General features: G+C 39.7%; 1 protein-coding gene across 2 annotated transcripts; it reads right to left on the bottom strand.

Annotated features, from left to right (window-relative positions):
- Positions 1–200: 200 nt before the first annotated feature.
- Positions 201–21,948, bottom strand: LOC133130355 (tryptophan 5-hydroxylase 1-like). 2 transcript variants are annotated; one of them, XM_061244888.1, is made up of 11 exons: positions 21,789–21,948; positions 14,466–14,603; positions 12,071–12,254; positions 11,416–11,516; positions 10,450–10,517; positions 6,433–6,629; positions 5,429–5,564; positions 4,441–4,567; positions 4,240–4,335; positions 3,355–3,488; positions 201–2,435 (listed from the first exon to the last, which is right to left on the bottom strand). In XM_061244888.1, exons 1-11 carry the CDS (start codon positions 21,876–21,878, stop codon positions 2,261–2,263), a joined length of 1,446 nt encoding a protein of 481 aa, XP_061100872.1. In that variant the 5' UTR covers positions 21,879–21,948; the 3' UTR covers positions 201–2,260. The 2 variants fall into 2 exon arrangements, with proteins under 2 accessions (XP_061100872.1, XP_061100873.1); XM_061244889.1 differs by lacking the exon at positions 21,789–21,948 and adding an exon at positions 20,647–21,184.
- Between the last annotated feature and the right edge of the window lie 1,521 nt (positions 21,949–23,469).

The raw sequence follows: 23,469 nt of genomic DNA, 5'->3' as shown, positions 1-23,469 counted from the left end.
ATATCCAGTGTGAGATTAAATAAATTCTGGAGATTAAATTGAGATATATTATACTTTATGACAAGAAATGTGATATTTTACATCCAGAAATCAAATGTGTCATAAACAGTAAATGTATGAAGTCACAGAGCAGGTGGGGGAAGAGTACAGAGCAACTGCCATGTCCCAACACCGTCTGCCGACTGAATAAAACACAACACTGGACATCAAGACTTTATTTTGGACATATATTGTACATGAAGACTATATAATTGCATTACACATTACACGTATGAAGAAAACTAAAATAAAAAATGAACTGCCACTCTATAACTCAGGGATATTATGATTATTATGCAAGTACAAATGTTATTTTCAACAAGACAATTGAAATATAGTAGTAGACTCAAATAGGACTTAAACAACATCATGATTTTTCAAAGATAAAATTAAATAACTGCATATGGGTAAGAATAGCAAGTAAACATAAAGATATTACATGATGGACACAAGTCCATTTTTATTGACAATAGATAGGGCTCCTGAATCAGGATGTTTTCAGCTTCTCAAGAGGAGCATATCTTTTCATTACAAATAGTAAATACCATAATTTCCTCCCAATATCTTACGCAGTGCAATTGTAGTGCTTTTGACCAAAGTTACAATCACAGTTGCATTCTTGTGACCAAACAATTTAAAAGGTCAACAGAGAATTTTACAAAATCTCTTCCACAAAAATGTGCACGCTACAAAAACCATTCAAAGTATTATTTTTATCTTCATGCTTTTAACAGACAGAAAAAAGAACATCCCTTTAATGCGCAATATGGAAATACAGAGTGGAATGAAACAGCTTTCTGAAAGAAAGATAAATACAACATGAGCCCGCCTTCCTCCAGCTGTCAACACTTTAACATGACAACCAAGCTGGCAGCTGTTCCTTTCTAAAAGCATATTTGCAGGAAATGGTACAGTGCACACACTACAGAAAGGTCTGTCAACACCACTGAAAGGAAAATAACCACTAGGCACAGGTAATATAATATTCTTTATGGGATCCGCAAGTTCTCCTTTTAATATTTTACTTAAAAATAATAATAATAATTTTTATTCATGTTAAGCAGCAAATATTCATGTAGAAAAATAGCAAATATGTTTAGAATTGGCATACAAACTCCAAGCTGCTGACTGCAGAAGTAAATTATTTTTAATTAAAAAAAATTTTTTTTATTCATCCATGTGAGCTCCAAAGCCCATTTAATCTAATAAAGGTTTTTCTATTGAATGATCAATAAATAATTTCACAAACCATGCAGACCAGAGCAGCCTGGCATTGTCCTCTTTGAGGTATTGTCAGTCCTGAGATGCAGGGCTCTTGGACTTAGCGCAGCGTGATGGTAACCTAAAGGCAAGCGTAAGAGCTAGCGCTAGTTTCACACAGATGCAGTCGTCATTTTCCCATCCATCACCTACACTGTTAAACTTGCAAATTACCCTCTTAAAATGAGGTGTGGTCTTGGTATTGGTCAGCATATTGCTATTTTGATTAAGCTGAAAGCCTTTGCTTTATGAATAAGGCTGGGTATTTGTCACAGAGAATATTTAATTTTGAATATTGAAAGTTACAGAAAACCGAAAAAGCATTTATTTATTAAGTGAATAGATTCAGTCCTTCGTTCATCAAATGCAGATTTGCAGATTGCAAGAGTATTTAAATATACATTAAACGGGCAAGAGTCCACACTCTAAATCCACTTGCGCATTGCGCTTTAGACCATGCTCAGACCATTACATTAGAGCCCATTATCTCTGAAAAGAGTCCATTCTTTGTTTTTAGAGGTGGCTGTAGACACCTTCTCATTTATCATGTGACCACAGAGAGAGACAATAGCAAGGCACTACCGCATCAGCCATTGCAAGTATGTGAATATGCTGGATGTGAATTCATGGGCTTCTCCTTCTTATAGTCAGCTCATAACCAGTAGCACTCCCAGAGTCAAACCGTGTCACCAGAAATGAATCACAGCAGCGTTAGCAGGATAAAAATCAGGCAATAGTGACCGATCAGGTTGTTATCTTAAATTAAGCATCCTTGCAGAATAGAGTTAAAGCAGTGATATTAACAGCCTTAATATACTGTTCATTCAGGCTTCGAGTCAAAACACACAAGAAATGCACATTAGGCTGAATGTTTTGTCAGAAATGAGTGATGGAAACCCTACGGTGTTTAGGTATTACACTTTGCAGATTGGTGGAGTGTTAACGGGGCGATTGGAGCGGCTCAGACACCCAGCTGCTTGTTGAGTCGGTTGAGTGCGTCGCCCACGATGTCTAGCTCGTGACGCAGCTCCTCCACCACGCTGTTGATGCTGGTGGTGTCCTTCAGCACGTCCACGCTCTGAGTGTACGGGTTGTAGCGCACAGTGAACGGCCTCTTGATGGTCTTCGCAAACTCCCTAATTGGCGGAAATAATGACAATATGACACAACAGATGATTGGCAACTGCATAGAGATGGTTCATTGTTAGTGATCCATGCAGACCCATGCACTCCTTCAGAGGTTAAAAGTACATTATCACTACATTAACAGAACTTTATATTATATATAATATATTTTAAAAAGATATATATTTTAGCCCTTTTATTTTGTTTGCCTAACCGTTCGAGTACAAAAGTAATTTTCAATACATTAACACTATAAACCATTATAAACATAAGTTTGAAGATTCAGTTTTTCAAAGCCCATCAAAGCAGAGAATGTGCCCAAAAAAAAACAGCTGGCAGCACATCGTAGTCAAATGGCGGGATGCAAGTGGAGCTAGAGGGGGAAACAATTCCATATCTGTCACTGGTGTAAATAGGGAACCACTATTGATTAAGTTAGCTATCACTGCTAATTCATTATAATGTCAGCAAATTATATAGAGTCATTGTTTCCAGCCGAATATGACTCCAGTGCAGTCATTAGTGCACAGAGTTGCCAAATGATCCAACTCCATGGTTTGAGGTGTCATGCCATTAAATCTATCTCACTGGATCCCCCAGTAAGGAACCTGTTTTAATTATTTTAGCCCCTGTGGAGAGATTATTGTTGAGACTATAATTCCTTATTTTTAGAGATAGTGTTTTGATAACTTGAATATGGTTCAACAACATTTTTAACTTGACTTGCCTGAAACTTATCATTTATCTCACAATGAGCTTCATCTTCTCTGAACAATCTAGACAATCCTCCTGAATTTGTGATTCAATTTGTGTGGCGTCCTAATATTCCTAATATTACAAACAATTACAGAAAGTTACCTGGAAATCACCCCCCTTTGCAACCCTACCAACAATACAACATGAATATTGTTGTACAAAATTACTACAAACCTCATCTTGACCTTGGCCTCTTCAAAGCTGTCTGACACAAAGTAGACATCTTGGAAGGTGGTGATTATACACTCCTGTTTACATGTGACTGAGGGGTCAAAGGGCAGGATTTTTGCGTTCCCAGAGAGGGCGTGCTGTAAGAAGATGAAATGACCTCTTTTACTTCTTTAGGACAGCAGAAAACAGAGTGAGCTAGTGGTGTGCATGTATACAGTGGGCTCCAGAGTTATTAATAAAAATGAAGAACAAAGGCTGCACATCATAAATGACACAGATCATAATCTATAAATTATCCTCAAACATATGGGGAAAAGATATGCTTTTATTTAAAATACATTTCCTCCCATGTTTAAATTGGGGAGAACGTTCCTGTTAGGGAACGTTTACTTCATTACACCTATGATAATCATGCGATTATCTAATAAGCCAATTGTGTGGCAGCAGTGCAATGCATACAATCATGTAGATACGGGCTTCAGTTAATGTTCACATCAACCATCAGAATGGGGAAAAAATGTGATCTAAGTTAAGAAAATCCAGTGAGCAGCAGTTCTGCAGACAGAAATGCCTTGTTAATGAGAGAGGTCAGAGGAGAATGGTCAAAGCTGACAGGAAGGTGACAGTAATGCAAATAACCACACATTACAACAGTGGTATGCAGGAGAGCAGCTCTGAACACACAACGCAACATAACTCTAAGTGGATAGGCTACAACAGTAGAACTATATTTATAAGTCCTAATAATAAATACCTAATAAAGTGCTCACTGAGTGTATTTAATCTATTGGGACCAAAGGTTCACAAGGCCAACTGTTCCCTGTAAAGTGAATACAGTTAGATGACCATAAATACAGAAAATAAGTGTGAAAAGGCGAAATGTGTGACCTTGAGCTCGCTGATAGATGACAGTAGACCGGCTCCATACGCTTGCAGTTTCCCCTCCTGTTTACACAGCCCGAACTCCACGGTGAAGAAGTAGCACTGAAAGACAGCAAAGGCGCCGACTTCAACACCGTGTCGACACAAAAGCTGGCCCGACGCCCAACCCTGAGAATCACAGGAGGAGTTTTGGCCCAGCACACTCACCGTAGCCAGCTTCTGCACAGAGTCATCGGACGCCCCAAGTGAAGCCAGGCCGATCTCCTGGGAGAACTGCGCAAAGCTGGGCTCTGCCAGCAGAGGGACATGACCAAGCAGCTCATGGCAAGTATCCCTGTCACACACACACACACACACACACACACACATATTATTTTATGACCTCTACTTACAGTATAAGAGTAATAACGTAAATCTTTACGTAAATCTTTACGTAAATCTTTATGTAAATCTTCACGTAAATCTTTACAAATCAGAATGCATGGTGGTATTCAACCCTGTTCCTGAAACCCGGTAAATCATAGATAGATCTCTTTTCATAAACTATAAGATGAGGATCGTCTAGAAATAAGCGAGCATGTGACAATCTGGGTTAACAACTGTATTTTCATAGTTGTTCAATTGAAACAGTACTGTAAAAACCATGGGTTGTCTACAAACAGTGTTTGGTGTTTTTAGAATGCTAATGTAATGAGCATTACACTGTGGTACACTGGGTGCTGAATAAAGATCTTGAAATACCACTGAGAGTCCTAACAGACCTTCACCCACATAGGTTCCCTGCACCTCATAGTCAGTTGCCTATACACTAATGCTGTGACAACATACACAATTGTCAGTGTAGCATATGGTAAAGGATTTAAAAACAGCAGATAACTTTTTTTTTTTCAATAACATTCAGTCTGAATGGAGAAAACTGAATGATTAACTGAGATGACTGCTGCAATTAACTGCATTACTGACTAATAGCTTTAAATAAATTGTACCCTTGGTGGTGGAGGACTGAAACAAACATGTTAAACAGCCGTCTGATCATTTCTCCAGGCCTTAGATTACAGGTTACTGTATTTTGTTTGGTAGTTTGAGTGCTGCAAGCACAGCACTTTATACAGAAATACCGTAATGATGTGAAATGTGTCTGTACGGAAGAGAGCGTGGCGATTGGGTGCAGCACTGAAGCGGCGCACACACTCACGGCTCGGGGGTGTAGAGTGGGTCCGAGCTGTGCCGAATGTACTGGGTGCAGTGGAAAACCCGGAACGCCAGGCCCGCCAGGAAGTCCCGGGGGGACAGATAGCCGGCCACTGGGCGAATGGTAAAACCTGTACGCTCTGAGACATGGACAAGCAAGCAGGTCACACACTGGAAATAGAATAGCATAGTTGTTTAATCCACGGCGGGCAGAGACCTAAGCCAGCCTTAACATGCTTATACATTTTTTTTTTTTTTTTTAAGATATGTTTTTGTGCTTTTAATGGATAGAACAGTGTAGAGAGACAGGAAGAATGGGAATGAGAGAGGGGAACACATGCGACAGACAGACTCAGATTCAAACTGCTGACGTCACGGCTCGCGATGAGCATGTGGTTGGTGCTCAACAGGCTGTGCCACCGAGACCCTGAACACGCTTACACTAAGCACTTAACTTAACACTTTACTTACACTTGACTCATCAAACAGACTCATGTTATTTCTGTCATGGGTCTCTCTACCTGCTTTGGTCGGTTCTGGGTGTTGCTTCTCAGGGCCACCAGAGGGCGATCTGCTGGTTCATGTTTTCCTCATGCAACAGGCAGACCTAATTACCCGTTATTAATTACACGTGTGGCTACCCTATTTAAGTTTGGTTTACTGTGTGCAATGATTGTTGGTGGCAGACAGGGTGGTTTGAGTATCTCAGAAAATGCTGATCTCCTGGGATTGTCACGTGCAACAGTCTCTAGTTTGCAGAGAATGGTACGAAAAACAAAACACATCGAGTGATCGGCTATTATTAACTATTATTCAAAACTTAAATCCCACATTGTTTGTGTAAATGCATTTACAAATGATTTACGATCAAATTTGTTTGGCTCACGTTTGATAAATGAGGCCATTGAGTGGCTGTAATTCCTATTACCATTTTAATGAAATCTGCTCCCAGAAAACTGAAGCGACAGGCGTGCAGACGCAGTGGGCGAGTGAAGCTCGATGTCTCACCCCTGAGGAACCGGGAGACGTCCTCCAGCTGGGGAATGTTGTCCTCGCGGCAGTCACAGTGCTGGGTCAGCAGAGGCAGGTTCTTCAGGTACTCCTGGCAGGCGTGGGTGGGGTACAGCTTGTTCAGCTCCCGGAACACCACGCCCCACGTCTTCACCTCCTCCTCTGTGAACTCGATGTGAGGGATGGGGTCCCCACTGCAAGACAGACGGAAATAACGCTCTCTGTTTACCATGAGACTATTCACCGGATTTTGTTCACCGGATGTGACGGGACTTCACAAAACACACAAGGACAAAAGACGTCTACTGAAGTCATCAGCTGACAGTTAGTATAAGAACGCAGTTCTGACCTTAAACAATTGTTCTGCATATGTATTATAGATAGGGTAGTCTGTTTTGTGACTACACTTTTACCTGCCGATGCTCCATGGCGTTCTCCCATTACAAGTTCATCCATGTCTATGTTTTCCAGCCTAAGTACGACTTGCTCATTTGTACATCAGATGTTTCAAACTTTTCTGACATTGATACAGTGACAATTTCAGCATCTATTTTTAAATCATAGAATGAGAAATCATTCGGTGAGATTGAGTAAATATTTCTGAAGATATCAGTGTGTGAAAGTTGCAGTTTTCAGGGTACTGGATTTGAAGATTTTGAAGTGAATTTTGCCATTTCTCATCATAACCTACACCCTCAAACCAGGACCTATTGGATTAAATTGTTATATTTGTGTAGTCCCTAACCCAGTCAATAGGTTTGATTAGAATTAGTGATCAAAACCCGGTTCTATGCCGGTTCTATTCTGTACAATTGCACTAAAACACTATGGACTCTCTTATTCAGGGGTGTCAAACTCCAGTCTTGGATGGCCGCAATGTCTGCTGGTACCTGTGGTTTCCTTTCAATTAGCAGCCAATTAAGGCCTTGAGAACAAGGGGTATGGACTCTTTAGCCAATGAAAGACTTTGAAATATATCTCTTGTGCTGAAACACACCAAACACCAGCAGACACTGCGGCCCTCCAGGACTGGAGTTTGACACCCCTGTTCTTATTGATCCTGTGCTTGTGTCACTTCATTTCTGCTTCACATTGTGTCAGGGTTGGGAGGTAGTATCGGTCGTGACCACTGTCGAGGACCCGGCCCTAGGCCCGCCTGATGAGAGATTGACAGAAGAGGGGTTAGGCAGGAATGCATTGTTAACCACTCGCACACGCCATTGAGGTGGTAGTAAGAACGCCCGTAAGAGGAAAAATATGTGGTTCAGAGCTAATGTGCAGCCCTACTTGTCAACAGAGGAGTCTGAAGTCGGAGGACTTATATTTAGGGTACTAAGGACCAAGGCTAAAGGTCTGACTGAGGCCATGCGTAACATGAATGTATAATAACATTCTTGGTTGAGAAGTGTGGGCTTGCTCCTACAGGGGAGGAGCATAAGGCCTGGTTAAAGCAAAGAGATGAGGAAAACAATGTGGACGATTGGGAAATAAAAGAGTATGAGGAGATGGAAAAATGTAGGAAAGATAAGGAAGATGGGAGGGATGTTAATACCGAAAGGCTTTAAGGGCCTCCCTGATTATAGCACTGACAATTTGTCGGATAGATTCAAAGGACTGACTGTAGAGGAGTTGGGGGATGAATTACACTCGGCCATAAGTTGAATGTCCTTTGTGGATCCGTTACGGCGACACAAGAAAGAGCACCTGAAGAATGTATTGAGATGGTGGAAGGCACCTACTGCTGGCTTGTATGACTTCAAAGTGTGGAGAGAGTCTAAGAGAGACTATGACTATGAATAGGCTCATTAAATAAGTTGCATAAGAGCTAGTGTTTTCCCACTCGGTATAATGGGGATATTTCTGGATGAATGTCTTACCAAAATAAGTACACTTCTATACAAGTTTCAGGATCTATAAGGAGTGAGCTTTTAGACGTAAAAAAAAAAGCCTCTTAGGATTTCCCTTAACAAGATATCTATGGGCTGTTGAAGAAAGAGCAACGCAGAACAACTATAATCAAGCTTGAGTGGTAATTATAATCTATATTACTTGTAAAAGTAGGAAAAGTAGCACATAGAAGTTCAACGTTATAAGTTTCCTTTCATTTTTATGTCTTTTATTTTTCAGTAAGATACTATATAAGGTAGAAGGTAGCATTGTTAGGTGATTTAAAGTTATACGTTTCCTTTCATTTTTATGTCTTTTATTTTTCAGTAAGATACTAAATAAGGTAGAAGGTAGCATTGTTAGGTGATTTAAAGTTATAAGTTTCCTTTCATTTTTATGTCTTTTATTTTTCAGTAAGATACTATATAAGGTAGGAATAAAGTAGAAAAGTTTAGGGGTGTTCGTGCCCACAATATTCTAGGAGTAGCTTTTATCTCCCTGAAGGGGGAGTTATAGGATAAGGTAAAGGCCAAAGAGGATGGATATTTGAAGGGTGTATCTTGATATTAACATCTGATGGAAAGGTGAATTAGAAAAGGAAAGGGGTTATATGAACCTAATGTGAATCACGTAAAGGCACCGGTATACGGTTGAAAGAATATAAAGCAATGTATGTGATTAGCAAACTGAAAGATGATATTTAACCTGTGAGCTGTATAACTGTATTCTTTTGATTATAATAAAGTATATCTGACTATAATCATATCTGAGAGAGGGTGAATTAATAAAGAAAGGGTCTTTTAGAGGAATACAGCGAATACAGGAAATCATATAACAGCGTTGCGTCACACCACTTCACTTCGAGACTGGGCTGGAAGTTCAGTAGAACTTACCAGTTCTCCAGGACATTCGAAAGTACTTAAAGGAAAATAGTGTTTGTCTCCGAGACACCTCCTCGTGGGGTACTGCTCGTGGGAACGTGAGGTCTGAGCTCGGCACGGGGTCCGAGGCTCACGACACCACCAGGGGGCTTTATTATTTTCACCTGGCTCTCGTTAGTGCCAAGGGAGCCTACCTCTATCGGTCTACGCTTTGGTGTTCACTGTTCGCTCTGTCACCAAGCTGGTAAGCACACGGTAGACTCAGTGTTATATGAGTCAGGTATTGTGCTGGTTTTTGGGTTTCACATTCATTTAAAAGAAAAAAAAGGTAAGGAAGGTGTTCTGCTCGTTAGTGTGTGTACACTGCAAACGCCTTCCTATAGGTTCTTTTGTTTTTCTCTTTGTTTTCAAGCTCATGTGAGCCTGTGGGTGAGGGACGTTGTCCCCGGTATGTATTTTGGTTTGTGCGTTTTCCTGAGCTGCGACTCACGGTTCTTTATTTTGTTTTCCTAGTCTTTTATACTAGGTTGTACTTTTATTTTGGGATCCTCGGTCCAGGGTTGCAGTGCTCGCCTTTTAGCCCTCATTTTGGTTGTGTTATTCGCCCTGGTTTTTAAGGGTTGCTTTATTTTCCTTAGGTGTTTTTTGGGGCTATTTTCTTTATTTGGTCGGAGCTGTCTCCAAATTGTTTTCCATTTCCTCTACCTCCCAGGATTTAGTGGCGGACACGTTCGCATGCCCGCTTACAAGGGATTATCCTTAGTTGCTCCTGGCTCTCCGCCATTCCTCAACCTCACACATTGCGTCTTAAAAGTGCTTCATGAAATCCAGTTACATAAAATTTGTTTGTGAGCCAAGCAGTTCCTGTGATAATTTTTGCTGTCAACATAGGACATTTATTCCATAGGACGAAGAATCCTTAATTATCCTTTAAAAAGTTATTTTGCCACCATTTAGTCAATTGGTCCCATTTTGTTCCAACTAGCACACCAAGTTTTAGAGCATCTCTGTGGAGTACAGCCATTTTCAGAAGTACTGGAAAAAAGTAAATAAATAAATAAATAAAAATAGTTCATAATGGATTTGGGTTCAGGAGACTGATTCATTCATTTTTCATTACTAACCAACACGGTAAAACAAATATACACTGAACATTATAGCAGTATGGCTTTCCCTTCCCAGGAACAACATGGATTTTGTTATTGTCTCATTATCATTGACATGACATTCATTATTATAGACTTACTGTTTGTAGCCCATGGCCAGATCAGCAAAGTGCTTTCTCCTCTTGCGGTAGACATTGTCCTTGAAACCCTGCCAGGAAACACAGAGATGTGATAATTATGCACTGTTTGGAGGTACTGCATGGGGCTACTGCTCAATCGAGACACCACAGGGAGTGAGGTAGTGCACGATTTGTATCCGCCAGATTCCACCAAGAGGGAAGCAGGGCGCTGATAGTTCTGACGGAGCACCACAGTGGTCATAAACTCGTTGCCATGGGGAGCTGTGTGTAAGCAGGTTTTCATTCCAACCAATTTATGCTGCCTGAATAGATTCCAATTACTCATTCAGCAATATGCATTATCTGTATTGAAGCACAATATACAGTGGGCTCCAGAATTGTTCCCACCCTTGATAAATATGCACAAAAAGTGCTGTTTTTTTGCTAGTGATTGACCCTGGACTGTACGACTGTTATTAAAGATACCAATCCGCATTGGTTTCTGATTGCCTGTCTGTTCGGTTGTCTGAGTAGTTTTGTTGCCAGGCTCTTCCCCAGCTCTGACAATTCACTGCTTACACTATGTAATAAAATACACACATCAGCCACAACAAAAACCACCTGTTTAAACCAGTTTTTCATGATTAAAAATACTTTAAACTGTATAAATAAAGTCTATAAACACTTAATATTTAATTATATGATACGTGTACTTATATACGCAAATATATAGTAGTGCATTGTTTCGTTATTTAAATATCTTGGTACGTACTGGTGTTCGCGATGACATCTATCTTTTGCCTCTCGGGGGGCAAAGTGGAAAGGGTTAATTAGATTTTACCCTCTTCATCGGGAGAGCTGAGGCTTAATTAGTTCAGCAAATAACTGAACTAATCAAATAGCAAAGGATCTGAGGATGGATGAATAAAAACTGGCATACGCATGTCCTTCCATGGCACTGAGATCAAGGGCACTGTGTACACCTACCGGGTGATCAGCGTCCAGGTCGGAACCATACATCAGGACACGGTTGGCACACTTGTCCAAATCAGAAATCTTCTTCGGGAACCAGGGCACACTGTGCATTTCTGAAACACGGAGCAGGCTTTTCATATATGCATAGAGTGAAATTTCATTCATTCATTCATTATCCTAACCCGCTTATCCTGAACAGGGTCGCAGGGGGGCTGGAGCCTATCCCAGCATACATTGGGCGAAAGGCAGGAATACACCCTGGACAGGTCGCCAGTCCATCGCAGGGCACACACACCATTCACTCACACTCTCATACCTATGGGCAATTTAGACTCTCCAATCAGCCTAACCTGCATGTCTTTGGACTGTGGGAGGAAACCGGAGTACCCGGAGTACCCGGAGGAAACCCACGCAAACACGGGTGTGATATTTAACGGAAAAGTACGCGTGTGATATTCGCTGCCGGAGCGGCACCAAAACACCGGTGATCATCATGCACTCGCACTAATGCGACCACGTGAAATTGTAGCTCGCACACTCTCAAAAAATGGTCGCAGTCTAGAACCCTGTTATCTGAAGAATACTTGAGTGTTTTGATGAAGCGGTATTACATAAGAAATATGAATATTTGGCTCTATATGCCTCAGAATAGGCGTATGCATTTTACCTTCCTCAGACAGACAGGAGTTGTCAGGTGGATCCATCTCAATGACGCTCACGTGCTTTCGAAGCAGCTGAATGATCTCATTCAGCTGCTCGTGGTTGCTGTCGCAGTCCACGAAGATCTCAAACTCTGAGTTACGCCTCTTGGACTTCCGGGACTCGATGTGGACAAGATTGACGTGATTCTCCTGTCAGGATAAAGGACATAAACGGCTTCTAAATGTATCGCCGTCATAATCTAAAATAATTTTATTTTGGTCAGATTAGATACCGTAAATCCTCAAATTGTGTCCGGGGTCTTTTATTTACTTAGGCTGCACAAAGCACAGGCCTATATTTGGGGCAGGCTTGTATTCGAGGCAGGACTTTATTTCTTATTAGGCTTCTGTTGTAGAATTTTATGATTAGAAATAAAGTAAAAGGCTACACTTAAAGTGGGCCAACACTGTTCAACACTTCCTGTAACCGTTCAGAAATCAATTAGTGTAGGCTAATCAGGAAACACCGTTTGGTAAGTCATAGTGTCAGTCTTAACAGACTTAGTTTATTGCAAATATTCTCAATATTTGCAATAAACTAAGTCTGTTAAGACTGACACTATGACTTACCAAACGGTGTTTCCTGATTAGCCTACACTAATTGATTTCTGAACGGTTACAGGAAGTGTTGAATAGAACTAGAATACATTGTCTCGATTTAACTCAATGAAATAAAAGAGCTCTTCTTAATATTTTATATTGTTGGTTGGTTTAATACTGTTGCTAATGAAAAGTCAACTTGCAACTTGCCAGACATGCCTTCATGAACAATAACAAATTAGCGTAGATAACAGCAAGTTAAGGATCTTTTTTTCCTAAAGAGCGTTTTATTGTGAGACATGCGTTTCGTTTGGAGCAGCATACCGGTAGGCTATCAAAAGATTTTCGCTTTGGTTTGGGATTTAATTTACTTTTGGACTGTTTGATTCTATTGCTAAATGTTGGGACAGATGGGCACTGAAATCTGGGGGGTATTTGGTGGTTCACTGTTAAGTTTTATGTAGTTGAAAGAGTGTCGGGATTTCCACCCGTCTGTTTATTGCGAGCCAAGGCAGCGCTTTCATTCATGTAAATACAAGGAAACCTTATTGCGTAGCCCAGTAGCCTAAATTGAGTTAATTTTTTATTTTGCCTGATTTACTTTTTATTAAATTCGTAGGCTGGAATGCCTCGCGGCAACAATTGTGTTTAAATGTGTACTGCTTCAGCCTTTGGCAAGCTACTAAGAAGGGGGCGGCAAGCGACTGGTAGCTTGAGAGCAACGTGTTGGAGACCGATGGTGTAGGATGACTTTTCATTGGCAACAGCATTAAACCAACCAACAATATAAAATATTAAGAAGAGCTCTTTTATTTCATTGAGTTAAATCGAAACAATGTATTCTAGTGCTCATGGACTGATAGCACTACTGGTAGGCAATTTTACCCTGGCTTGTATTTGGGGGCCGGCCTTTATTTGTCCGAATCGACCACGCCCCCGGCTATTATCCGAGGCCCGGCTTCAAATAGAATCCCGGATACAATTTGAGGATTTACTGTATGTTAGCATTTTCCTTTGTCATAATCTCAACAAACTGGTGTTTTTGTGCACAACTTTTAGTAATTACCAAACTCTTAAAAGCTACATTTGTTTGTCACTGCTGTGGACATAGCACAGGGCAGTTACAATGCAGTCCATAACTACTTGGACAGTGGTACAATTTCAGTTAATTGCCTGTAGCGTAGTGGTTAAGGTACATGACTGGGAGCCACAAGGTCGGTGGTTCGATCCCCACAATAAGATCTGCACAGTGGAATGTGCAGATCTTAACCCTGCGTTGCTCCAGGGGAGGATTGTCTGTTGCTTAGTCTAATCAACTGTACATTGCTCTGGATAAGAGTGTCTGCCAAATGATGGCCATTACATTAATGCAACGTAATGTCATTGGCGGATGTCTCTGACAATTTTTGTCCTGTTTCTCAGTCTCATAATTTCGTACTTGACTGTCACTGGCACAATTCTGGTCCTCTTGTTGACAAATGGCAATGCCTCCAAAGGCAATGAAAAGCCTAGAATCAACACTAGATACTGAAAGCTCCCTTATACCAGCACGAAGGAAGTTATTGAATACACCTGAATAATCAGGAACAGGGGAGAAGCCAACTTTCTGTACAGAGCCATAAGAGCAGAAACGGTACCACTGTCCAAATACTGTATGTATGTTGAATCTGCCTACAAACCAGCAAAAAAAATTTTTCTGAATATCTCCTGTATCGTAGAACCCAGGTTGGTGAGACTTATTCTTCATTGTAAAGCATTTTATTTTATCAATTTATTTTTTATGTTTCATAATTATTTTGTATATCATGTATGTGTTCTTACCTGAAAAAGTTTCAGAGCTTTAACAAGCCCGCCAACTTCATTCTTCAGGGAGAAAACAATAGCGGCTCGCCCTTTCTCTGTTGACAGTGTCTTGTTGTCTCTGTTTTCTTCAATTTTGCTGAAGGTAGATTTGTTCATCTGCACACAAAAATAAGTAGATGTCATTATTAAGCTGGTAATCATTGTCCATTGTTAAAGATGAATAGCTCTGTCTCTGGATAAAATGAATGGACTTCCATGTATTCCAGTGAAATCTTCAATTTTCATTTTCAATGTAACATAATATCCCAGATGCTTATTAAGAGATGAAAACTATCATATCAAGTATTAATTGGTTTCCATCAATGTTTTATTTAAAAAATGCATTGTAGTTTTATGAAATAATGAAGCTTTATTTTGTCCTGGACCAACTTTAACACTTTAACACGTAAATGAATGATGATGATGATGCACGATTTAATGTTTTCACCAGCTGTTGCACACAAATCATCGCCAACTTTAGCCTTTGGGTTTTAACTGTTGCTATACTCTGGGAGCACTCTATTGGGGCTATTTGGTAAAGTTAGATTGCTAACCCTAACCCTAACACAAGACTACTCAACACCAGCTGCATTCCCATGAATTCATATACATTTAGTTAACCAGCGCAACTGATCCAATTTAACTTTGCAAAAGATATATATTAATTATAGCAAACAGGGGTATGCCTTCTATTTATGTGCATGAGGCATACAGACATTTATTGGAACATCATGTAATGTTTAACCAAAATGATCATTGCTCAGTGAAAAAAAAAAAGTCTTCTGTTGACTTTTGAAAGTTTCATTGAAAAGTGAAAGTACAGCCCGTAAGATAATGGTATCACCCTGAAAGTGAAGTTTCACATTCATATACAATTATGAACAACACATGAGAACATCATAACCTAGCTAGCCAATCTATCTGAACATTTAAACCAAGCTTCTATTCTTCATATAAATGTTCATTCTCCAAAGCAAATTGTTTTAAAATTGTTTGCCGTACATTCATGACACAAAAATTCAACAAATCTTTCGTTTTTTTCACTGGAGATTGATGTGTCATTCATATAAATAATAAGGAACTTCTCACCATAATGAAGACAAATAATAATAATAGCCACAAGCGGTAATTAACAGGGCTCAAGCATTGCTATTGCAGATTGCCTGTCACCCCTGATGAAAAACAAAAGTATTTCAATAAAATAGATACTCTAGGCTGTGGTTCTTACATCGATGGGAAATCTGTGAAATTAGACTTTTGTTAATATCTTGGCATACCTTGTTCACATCACTCTCCCTATTCTAAGCTTGCCTTAATCACAGAAAGGGTGAGTTGATATTGGTTGATAAAATATGAGTTGTCACGTGCCACATAATTGAAGTTTTTTTCAATGTAGCACCTTTATTGAAGTTTTCAGTTGACTTCCATTCATTTTTGAGCATACAAGCTGAACAGTCATGTGTAGGAAGATTTACCCATAATTCATATTGGCAAATGTTAACACTCTAATCCACTAACTTTTTTGCAGTGGTTAGGACTTGGTTTATAAAGCCAAAACCTCATAAGTCCCATAATACAAAATGAGGCCGGCTCCATGCTTCAGATACATGTTTCAAAATGTGACTTCTTTAAAAAAAAAAAATGAAATTGTCATATTTTTGTAGTCCCTAACCCAGTGCTTGCTAAGAATTGCTAAGGATAGTTTGATTAGGATATAGTTTTAAACCATAATTTACACCTAGAAAATACACCTTTTTCATTCTTCCACTTTTTTTAAATGCTAATGGTAAATGTATCCAAAGCACTTGATGTCTCTCTTTCACACACGTCTCTAATCATTTTGTCATGCCCCCCCCAACAATAATCCATCCATCCATTATCTGAACCCGCTTATCCTGATCAGGGTCGCAGGGGGGCTGGAGCCTATCCCAGCATACATTGGGCGAAAGGCAGGAATACACCCTGGACAGGTCGCCAGTCCATCGCAGGGCACACGCACCATTCACTCACACACTCACACCTACGGGCAATTTAGACTCTCCAATCAGCCTAACCTGCATGTCTTTGGACTGTGGGAGGAAACCGGAGTACCCGGAGGAAACCCACGCAGACACGGGGAGAACATGCAAACTCCGCACAGAGAGGCCCCGGCCGACGGGGATTCGAACCCAGGACCTCCTTGCTGTGAGGCGGCAGTGCTACCCACTGCACCATCCGTGCCGCCCCAACAATAATAATAATAATAATAATAATAATAATAATAACAACAATACCTCAGAGTGCCCACAAATTTTGATAGCATCAACAGGTAATTACTTCTTGCCAGGGAGCTGTCCCACACCTTGCAATGTGAGATGCTTGGAGAAAAATAGATCTTTTGTCTCTGGGATGACAAATGCCTCATTAAAGGTGGATTGCCCCCAAAACCACTGGAGTGATTTGAAAACTTAAGTCGAAGGATATAAAATAAAACCTGCTTGTACATTCGGTCGGTACTGTTGGGGAAAATTCCCTTTGAGTTAGGAGAGACTTCTTGCAAGCAACCTTTCCCGTTTAAAAGAACCCAGTTCTTTCACAGCAAGGAGAGTTTCAATAGTACAAACTTTATTAACCCTATAACAAAGCACGGAGAATGCCTCACACCAATGTGAGAAAACACTCTAGATTTTAGCAGACAGGGTGTCTATTCTTATACCATCTAAGTTATCACATGAATACATTACGGTGAAAGCCAATCATCTTCAGACAGTGTCTCAGTATTTTTCCCACGCGTTGTACTCCTAGGCCCACATCTGCTCCTTAAGTCATATAACATTTGTTTTGCAATTAACCCACTGCTACAGTATCTTCAAAGGCTATATTTATCATCCGTGGTTCCCCCTAGGCTGGTTAAGGAGGAACCGACCTTGGATGCGCTTCCTCCTCATTCTTTTCTATCATAACAAGCACCTGAGAGCACCCAACGATGGGAGGGTGTTCTGCCTTATCTCCTGAAGCCGCGGCCGAGCACTCACCCCTCCCTTACATTTTTGCTGGTTATCTGTCACAAGCACAATTTATTATTTTTAAGCAGTTTTCTAACTATATGCATTGTACATATCTGGATACATATATCCTAGGTTACATTGTACTACATTATATTTTTCTCCCACAGTACTGTGCAGCCATCCAGCATGTACATTAATTTTTTTTAATATGTTTTCTAGTCGACCAAAAAACAGTGAGCAGCAGTTCATGTTGTTAATGAGAGAGGTCAGAGGAGACGGGCCAGACTGGTCAGAGCTGACAGGAAGGTGACAGTAATGCAAATAACCAGAAGAGCATATACCTTTTGAAAGCATTAAAACTCACGGTTCTATCTGTATAAACTATTTTACAATGCCATTGCTTTTGCAACAGTTCCTTATTTTGTAACATATTTTTTCACAATGAGCATCCAGTGAACCAAATCCATAATAGCCTATAGCCACGGAGGAATTATAATCTATGTCCATTTCACTGTTGCATACCTGTACAAAAGTACTTGCAATTATCTACATTTTGTCTTGGCTCTCTGGAATACAATCAGTGCAACTACGAGGTTCTCTGAGCAGTCCCAGTAACGCAGACTCATGTTAAATACGTCCCTCTCTGTGAACAATCACCAAGCGTATAACTTTCTCTAATCGTACAGTCAATTTGGAGAATGGTATTAGAGTGACAACTGAGTAGCATTTTAGCTAATTAAATTACATTTCCAACGGTGTATTGTTTGTTGGGCATGCATAAAACAAAACTAATTATTTTCAGACAGTTACATGCTGGAAAACACGGCTCCTGAGACTTTATGCCTAAAAAGGTTGATGTTCTACAACCAAAAAACATATTTTGTGATGACTAAATGGAAGACTCCACACTAGAGGGCATTTCCGATGACGTGACCCCATTTTACACCCCTGAGCATCTAAATACATTCCCACAATGACTCATCATTATTCTGTGTTCTTATAAATAAGGAGCTGTTCTGCTTTTGAATAATAAATGGCATGTGTTTGACTTTGCGTTGTTGGGGGTTGGCTATTTGATCCTCAATCAGTGGACATCACTCAATATCTTAGTTGTTATTATTTTTTACAATCTTCTGGACCTGCTGGTGCCAGATGGGGAGAGGGATGTTGAGAGGTAGGCTAGGGGAAGGGTGACAGGCAGGGGGAATTGAGAACTTGTTTATCAGGATAAAAAGTGTGTTACCATTTAGTATGCAATCTATAGTATTCTACACCGCATGCACGACCCATAATATAATTTAGTTTACCTTTTGGAGTCTCCAAATGTCCTTTTTGGAAACCTGCATAGACATACCATAGAAAAAGGAATGCAGAATGCTAATTTCTGGTGATATTGTCATTGAATTTGAAAAGGATTTCTCCAGTGTTTTTGCTGTGGTTCCATCGTACTAAGCCCACCAGACACAGCCAGGAGCATCTGTATCCACTCAAATACAAAATATATATTTTCAGTGAGAAAAACCTTTGCAGCAGGTTTGGGATTGCCGGAGTTGATCTTGGGGACCATTTTTAAAAAGCTGTTATATTTTTACTATAACTCTTATAAGTCCAAGGCTCATCATTTATAAAAGTAGCCTCTTATGAAATAAAGGTTTTTACAATATATGTTTTTACTTAAAATGAGCCATTTCATTCACATTCGTAATAGAAATGCACGGCCAGGGATGTGCACAGGGAAGGGCATTTCCCGTGTTCCATTCAAAATGACATGATGAAATGGGAGACCGTTTCAACAAAATGCATTCCCATTTAAAAAAAACAACAACAAAAAATAATTATTGCTTGATAAATGTCATCCATATTCATCATTTAGATATTTGAATCATATTTGAATTTTTTTAATGATTGATAGAAACTAATTTACCATGAGAAATGTTTGTCTGACATTCTCTGTTCCAATTCCTTTAAGAATCAGTATTTTCCTGTTAATTGCAGGAAATTAGTATAGTCACATTCTGCAAGCACTGCAGAGCCCTTTGTTTACCCCATTCATAATATGCAGTGTAAAATAAGGTTTATATTATTTGCTGCAAAACCAATTTGGCTACCATACGTCAGAGTACATAAACATATAACAAATCATGATTAATTAGCAAATTTGCAAATCTCACTAATGATTATAAAGCACTGTGACACGGCAGTGTTTTTCAAATGGGAAATCCCTATATAATCCCTATATATCTTCTGTACCTTCAACACTCCCTGGTCTTCCCACGTTATACAGGTAAAGTGTGTCTAACAGGTGACTTTATAAAAATAAAAAAAAGAGGCCGGGTATAATAAAGAACAGCATGGGCAACACATGCACACATCCATGACATGACATTGTCGTGTCATTTATTACAAGTACTCAGATGTGGGGAAATATAGTTAAAACAGACACAGCTGTCTGCTATTCTGGAGATCATAAACCTGGGCAACAATTTCACAATAAAGGTCTTTGCCCCCCTCTCCCACATCCTGTTCCAACAATCTGCACCCTCAGCAGAATTTAAAGAATAAAGGACACAAATACCTGACAATGGCAAACAGATTCAACTGCATGCAAACTAGATTGATCCATTGCTTTACTCTATATTTGATGCTGTGGAAGAGGTTGGTTTGTAGCTCAGTACATGTCAGTACATTCGATTCAGTAGAATGACTTGCATCTGATCTGGAGGTGTGTAAGTACAGGATGACTGCATTAGATAGATGTAATAGATCAAAGTGAATGGATATGAGTTCATCAAATGAATAAGTGTATCTCTGTTTGAGCACATGTAAATAAAGTGTAGACTAATTTATTTGACACATGGAACATGCAGCCTTGCAGCTGGCATTGAGGTTTAAGTGAAATGCAACTTCAATTCTAATTCCACAGAGAGAGAATGCAGGACTAAATGGGACAATGACAGCTAGTTTCCAGTGATTCGTTGGGCCTAGATTTACAAATCTCGTTGAGTATTTCAGAATGTTTTGAGATTAATCAAAATTAGAAAGCAATCGCTGAACAATTGGCTAATTGTACAGATAAATGTATCACCTCAGCAAACTCAGTTAGGCCAGTTAGGCCTAATAGTCTATAGAGCTCGATTAATATTAATATTTGATGTTTATAGTTAATCACCAACCATATATTGTCCTGCGAGCATGGGAGATACACCGTGGGAAACCAGTTGCCGCTGCCTCGCCCTCCCCTGGAGCAGGATTCCCGCCAGCATGGGTCCTTAGACCGAAGCGCGGGTCAGCAGGATGGGTCAGATCGTCGTAATCAATTCAGTCGCTTGTTCAGGGCAATTCCTCGGCCGATACAAAATGTCTTATACCTGCGTCCTTGAAAACCTCTTAGGAAATCCTACTTTAAGAACCGCAAGAGCTATTATTAGTCTCCTTTTATCTTAACCTAGATTGGGTTTATTTTTCCAGACTGCAAAAATAAGTAATTTGAAGCCACGGCATTAGCTCCAAAGAGTAATGTTTCAGCCAGTGTTGCCGCGCACCTCTATTCCTCAGGTATGCAATCCAATTATTTTTGTTTGGTGTGTTCTAAAAGGAACCAGCGTGCTTAATTAGATCTCTGCCCGAGTAGCGCATGAGTGGTAGTTGAGCCACAAAGGGCACGTCTCTTCGTATTAACGTTAATGAGCCTCCCGTAACTGACGCGCACAATCTGACACATACGTAGATCTACCTGACATACTATTTCGATATTGCATGGAGAGGTCCGTGCATGACAGCCTACATAATTAAACGTTGTTTACAAAAATATTAATGTCCTGTTGCTATGATAGGCGTATACTAATCACAATAATTTATATTACAGGCTATGCCAACAGCGAGGTATTATCAACCATTATTTTTATGGAAACGTTTTGTTTTTTGACCCCTAGCCGTTTTTAAACTTGACGCAGTCGAACTGATGTTCCGTAATTTTAGGCACGAATTATGCCGCAACAAAGTATAGGCAAGGCATGAGGAAACTGCTCATGAGTAAAATAAGTAAAATAATCATTTTAAACGTAGTCTACATGAATATCCAGCGGTCAAGGGAAGTGCATTGTATTTGCATGTAGATCATAAAAAAAGTGCATAACCTCAATCATTTTTGTCCAACTTCAAACATAGCCTCCTCCTCTGCATCTGACCTGCCAATCGAGACGTTTCATGTTTGGTGACATACAATAGCTTAATATTCATAGAGAGTAGAAGTGAAAATACATACACGGTAAAATATTTATGGAATCAATCGTCGACCCTCCCACCCCCGTTTTACCTCATTGTTTAACAGCTTTTCCTCCAAACAGGTGTTCATGGAGTCAAAAGATCTTCCTCTGCGTGGGCCTCCAGTCTTGTTCGAATACATGTCAAAGTCCTTAGATAATTCTGAGTAGTGACTGAGTCAAGAGTTTGGGCAACTCATCCACTTTCTGTTGAGCTGCAGTTCGCTAAATTCTACAGTATGGCAACGCGCTTCAGTATTTATGAAGCGCAGGTAAGAGGGGGAGGGGGTGGGGGAGTGGGGGGGCAGGGAGAGACCGGTGAACCAAACGCAATTCATCGTCTCACCCAAGAGGGTAAACGGAAAAACAGGACCATTCACGTCACACTGGAATAATATGCAACTAGACTCGTGTTTCCAGTACAGCGGGTTGAAATAAAAAAAACTTCGGAAAAGTAAATTATCAACATGACGATATTCCGCTTCGTACAGGAACGTAGCCATTGATCCATGATGGATATTCTCGTGCGCAGTTTCCGAAAATACTGCTACTCAAATTCACTATCGAGTATTTTAAATAAAAGCATTTTTTTATTATCTAAAACCCACTGGAGTAGCCTATAATAATGATAAAAATAGAAAAATGCCAGTTCAAGCGTATTACCAAAATATTTCCAAAAGTAAGGAAATTGTAAGGATTATCACCTGTTTAACACAAATGCAAATTATTTCTGTTTTTGTATTATTTTGATATTACATTTATTAGCCCACATAAAACATTTATTTTACCAAAAAGAGAAATTGTGGCAAAATATTGCATTAAACGTGAATTATTATTATTATTATTATTATTATTATTATTATTATTATTATTATTATAGAACAACACAAATATCTAAGATGAATTTGTAGGATTATATGTTTACACAGCTTTATTCTGTACGTTATTCAGGCTTAGGCTACGAATAAATAAAAGTAACCTAAATTTCGCCGATGCAGTTTTCTAACGAAAATTAAGCCATGTAGGCGCATAGTATATAGGCTACTATGCCCACCTCACTGAATTGACAACATTAATTACGAATTCTGTGTCATAATCAACAAGAGAGGAACGTACAAAACAATGATCCCTGCGTCTAAAATAAAGTGTTACTCCCTTTGCGCCTGTTGTTTTGTATCACGTTGGGCTGTTTCTTAAAAAAAAAAAACACCAAAAGCTGGGTTCCAATTAAAACTCAATTGAAGCGTGGTGGAAGCATCCGTTATTAAGGGAATACATCAAAATCAATTGTAACACTTCTTTTGGTAACTTTGATACTGAAACTTACCCTGCTTTCTCCAATGATAGTTAAATTGTGCTTCAGTCCTCATACACTCAACGAACACTTTATTAGGAAACGTTTTACTTTATTACACCTACAATAATCATGCAATTATTCGAATCAGCCAATTGTGTGGCAGCAGTGCAATGCAAACATTCATGTAGATATGGGCCAGGAGCTTCAGTTAATGTTCACATCAATCATGAGAGTGGGGAAAAAATGTGACCTAAGTAAAGAAAATCCAGTGAGCAGTATTTCTGCAGACATAAACGCCTTGTTAATGAGAGACGTCAGAGGAGAATGGTCAGAGTGGTCAAAGCTGACAGGAAGGTGACAGTAATGCAAATAACCACACATTACAACAGTGGTATGCAGAAGAGCATCATACCTATAAGTGGATAGGCTACAGCAGT

The sequence above is a fragment of the Conger conger genome, chromosome 6 (assembly GCF_963514075.1).
Source record: "Conger conger chromosome 6, fConCon1.1, whole genome shotgun sequence".
Classification (NCBI taxonomy): domain Eukaryota; kingdom Metazoa; phylum Chordata; class Actinopteri; order Anguilliformes; family Congridae; genus Conger; species Conger conger.
Note: the sequence above shows the minus strand (reverse complement) of the source record. Positions and strands in the feature narration are given on the sequence as shown.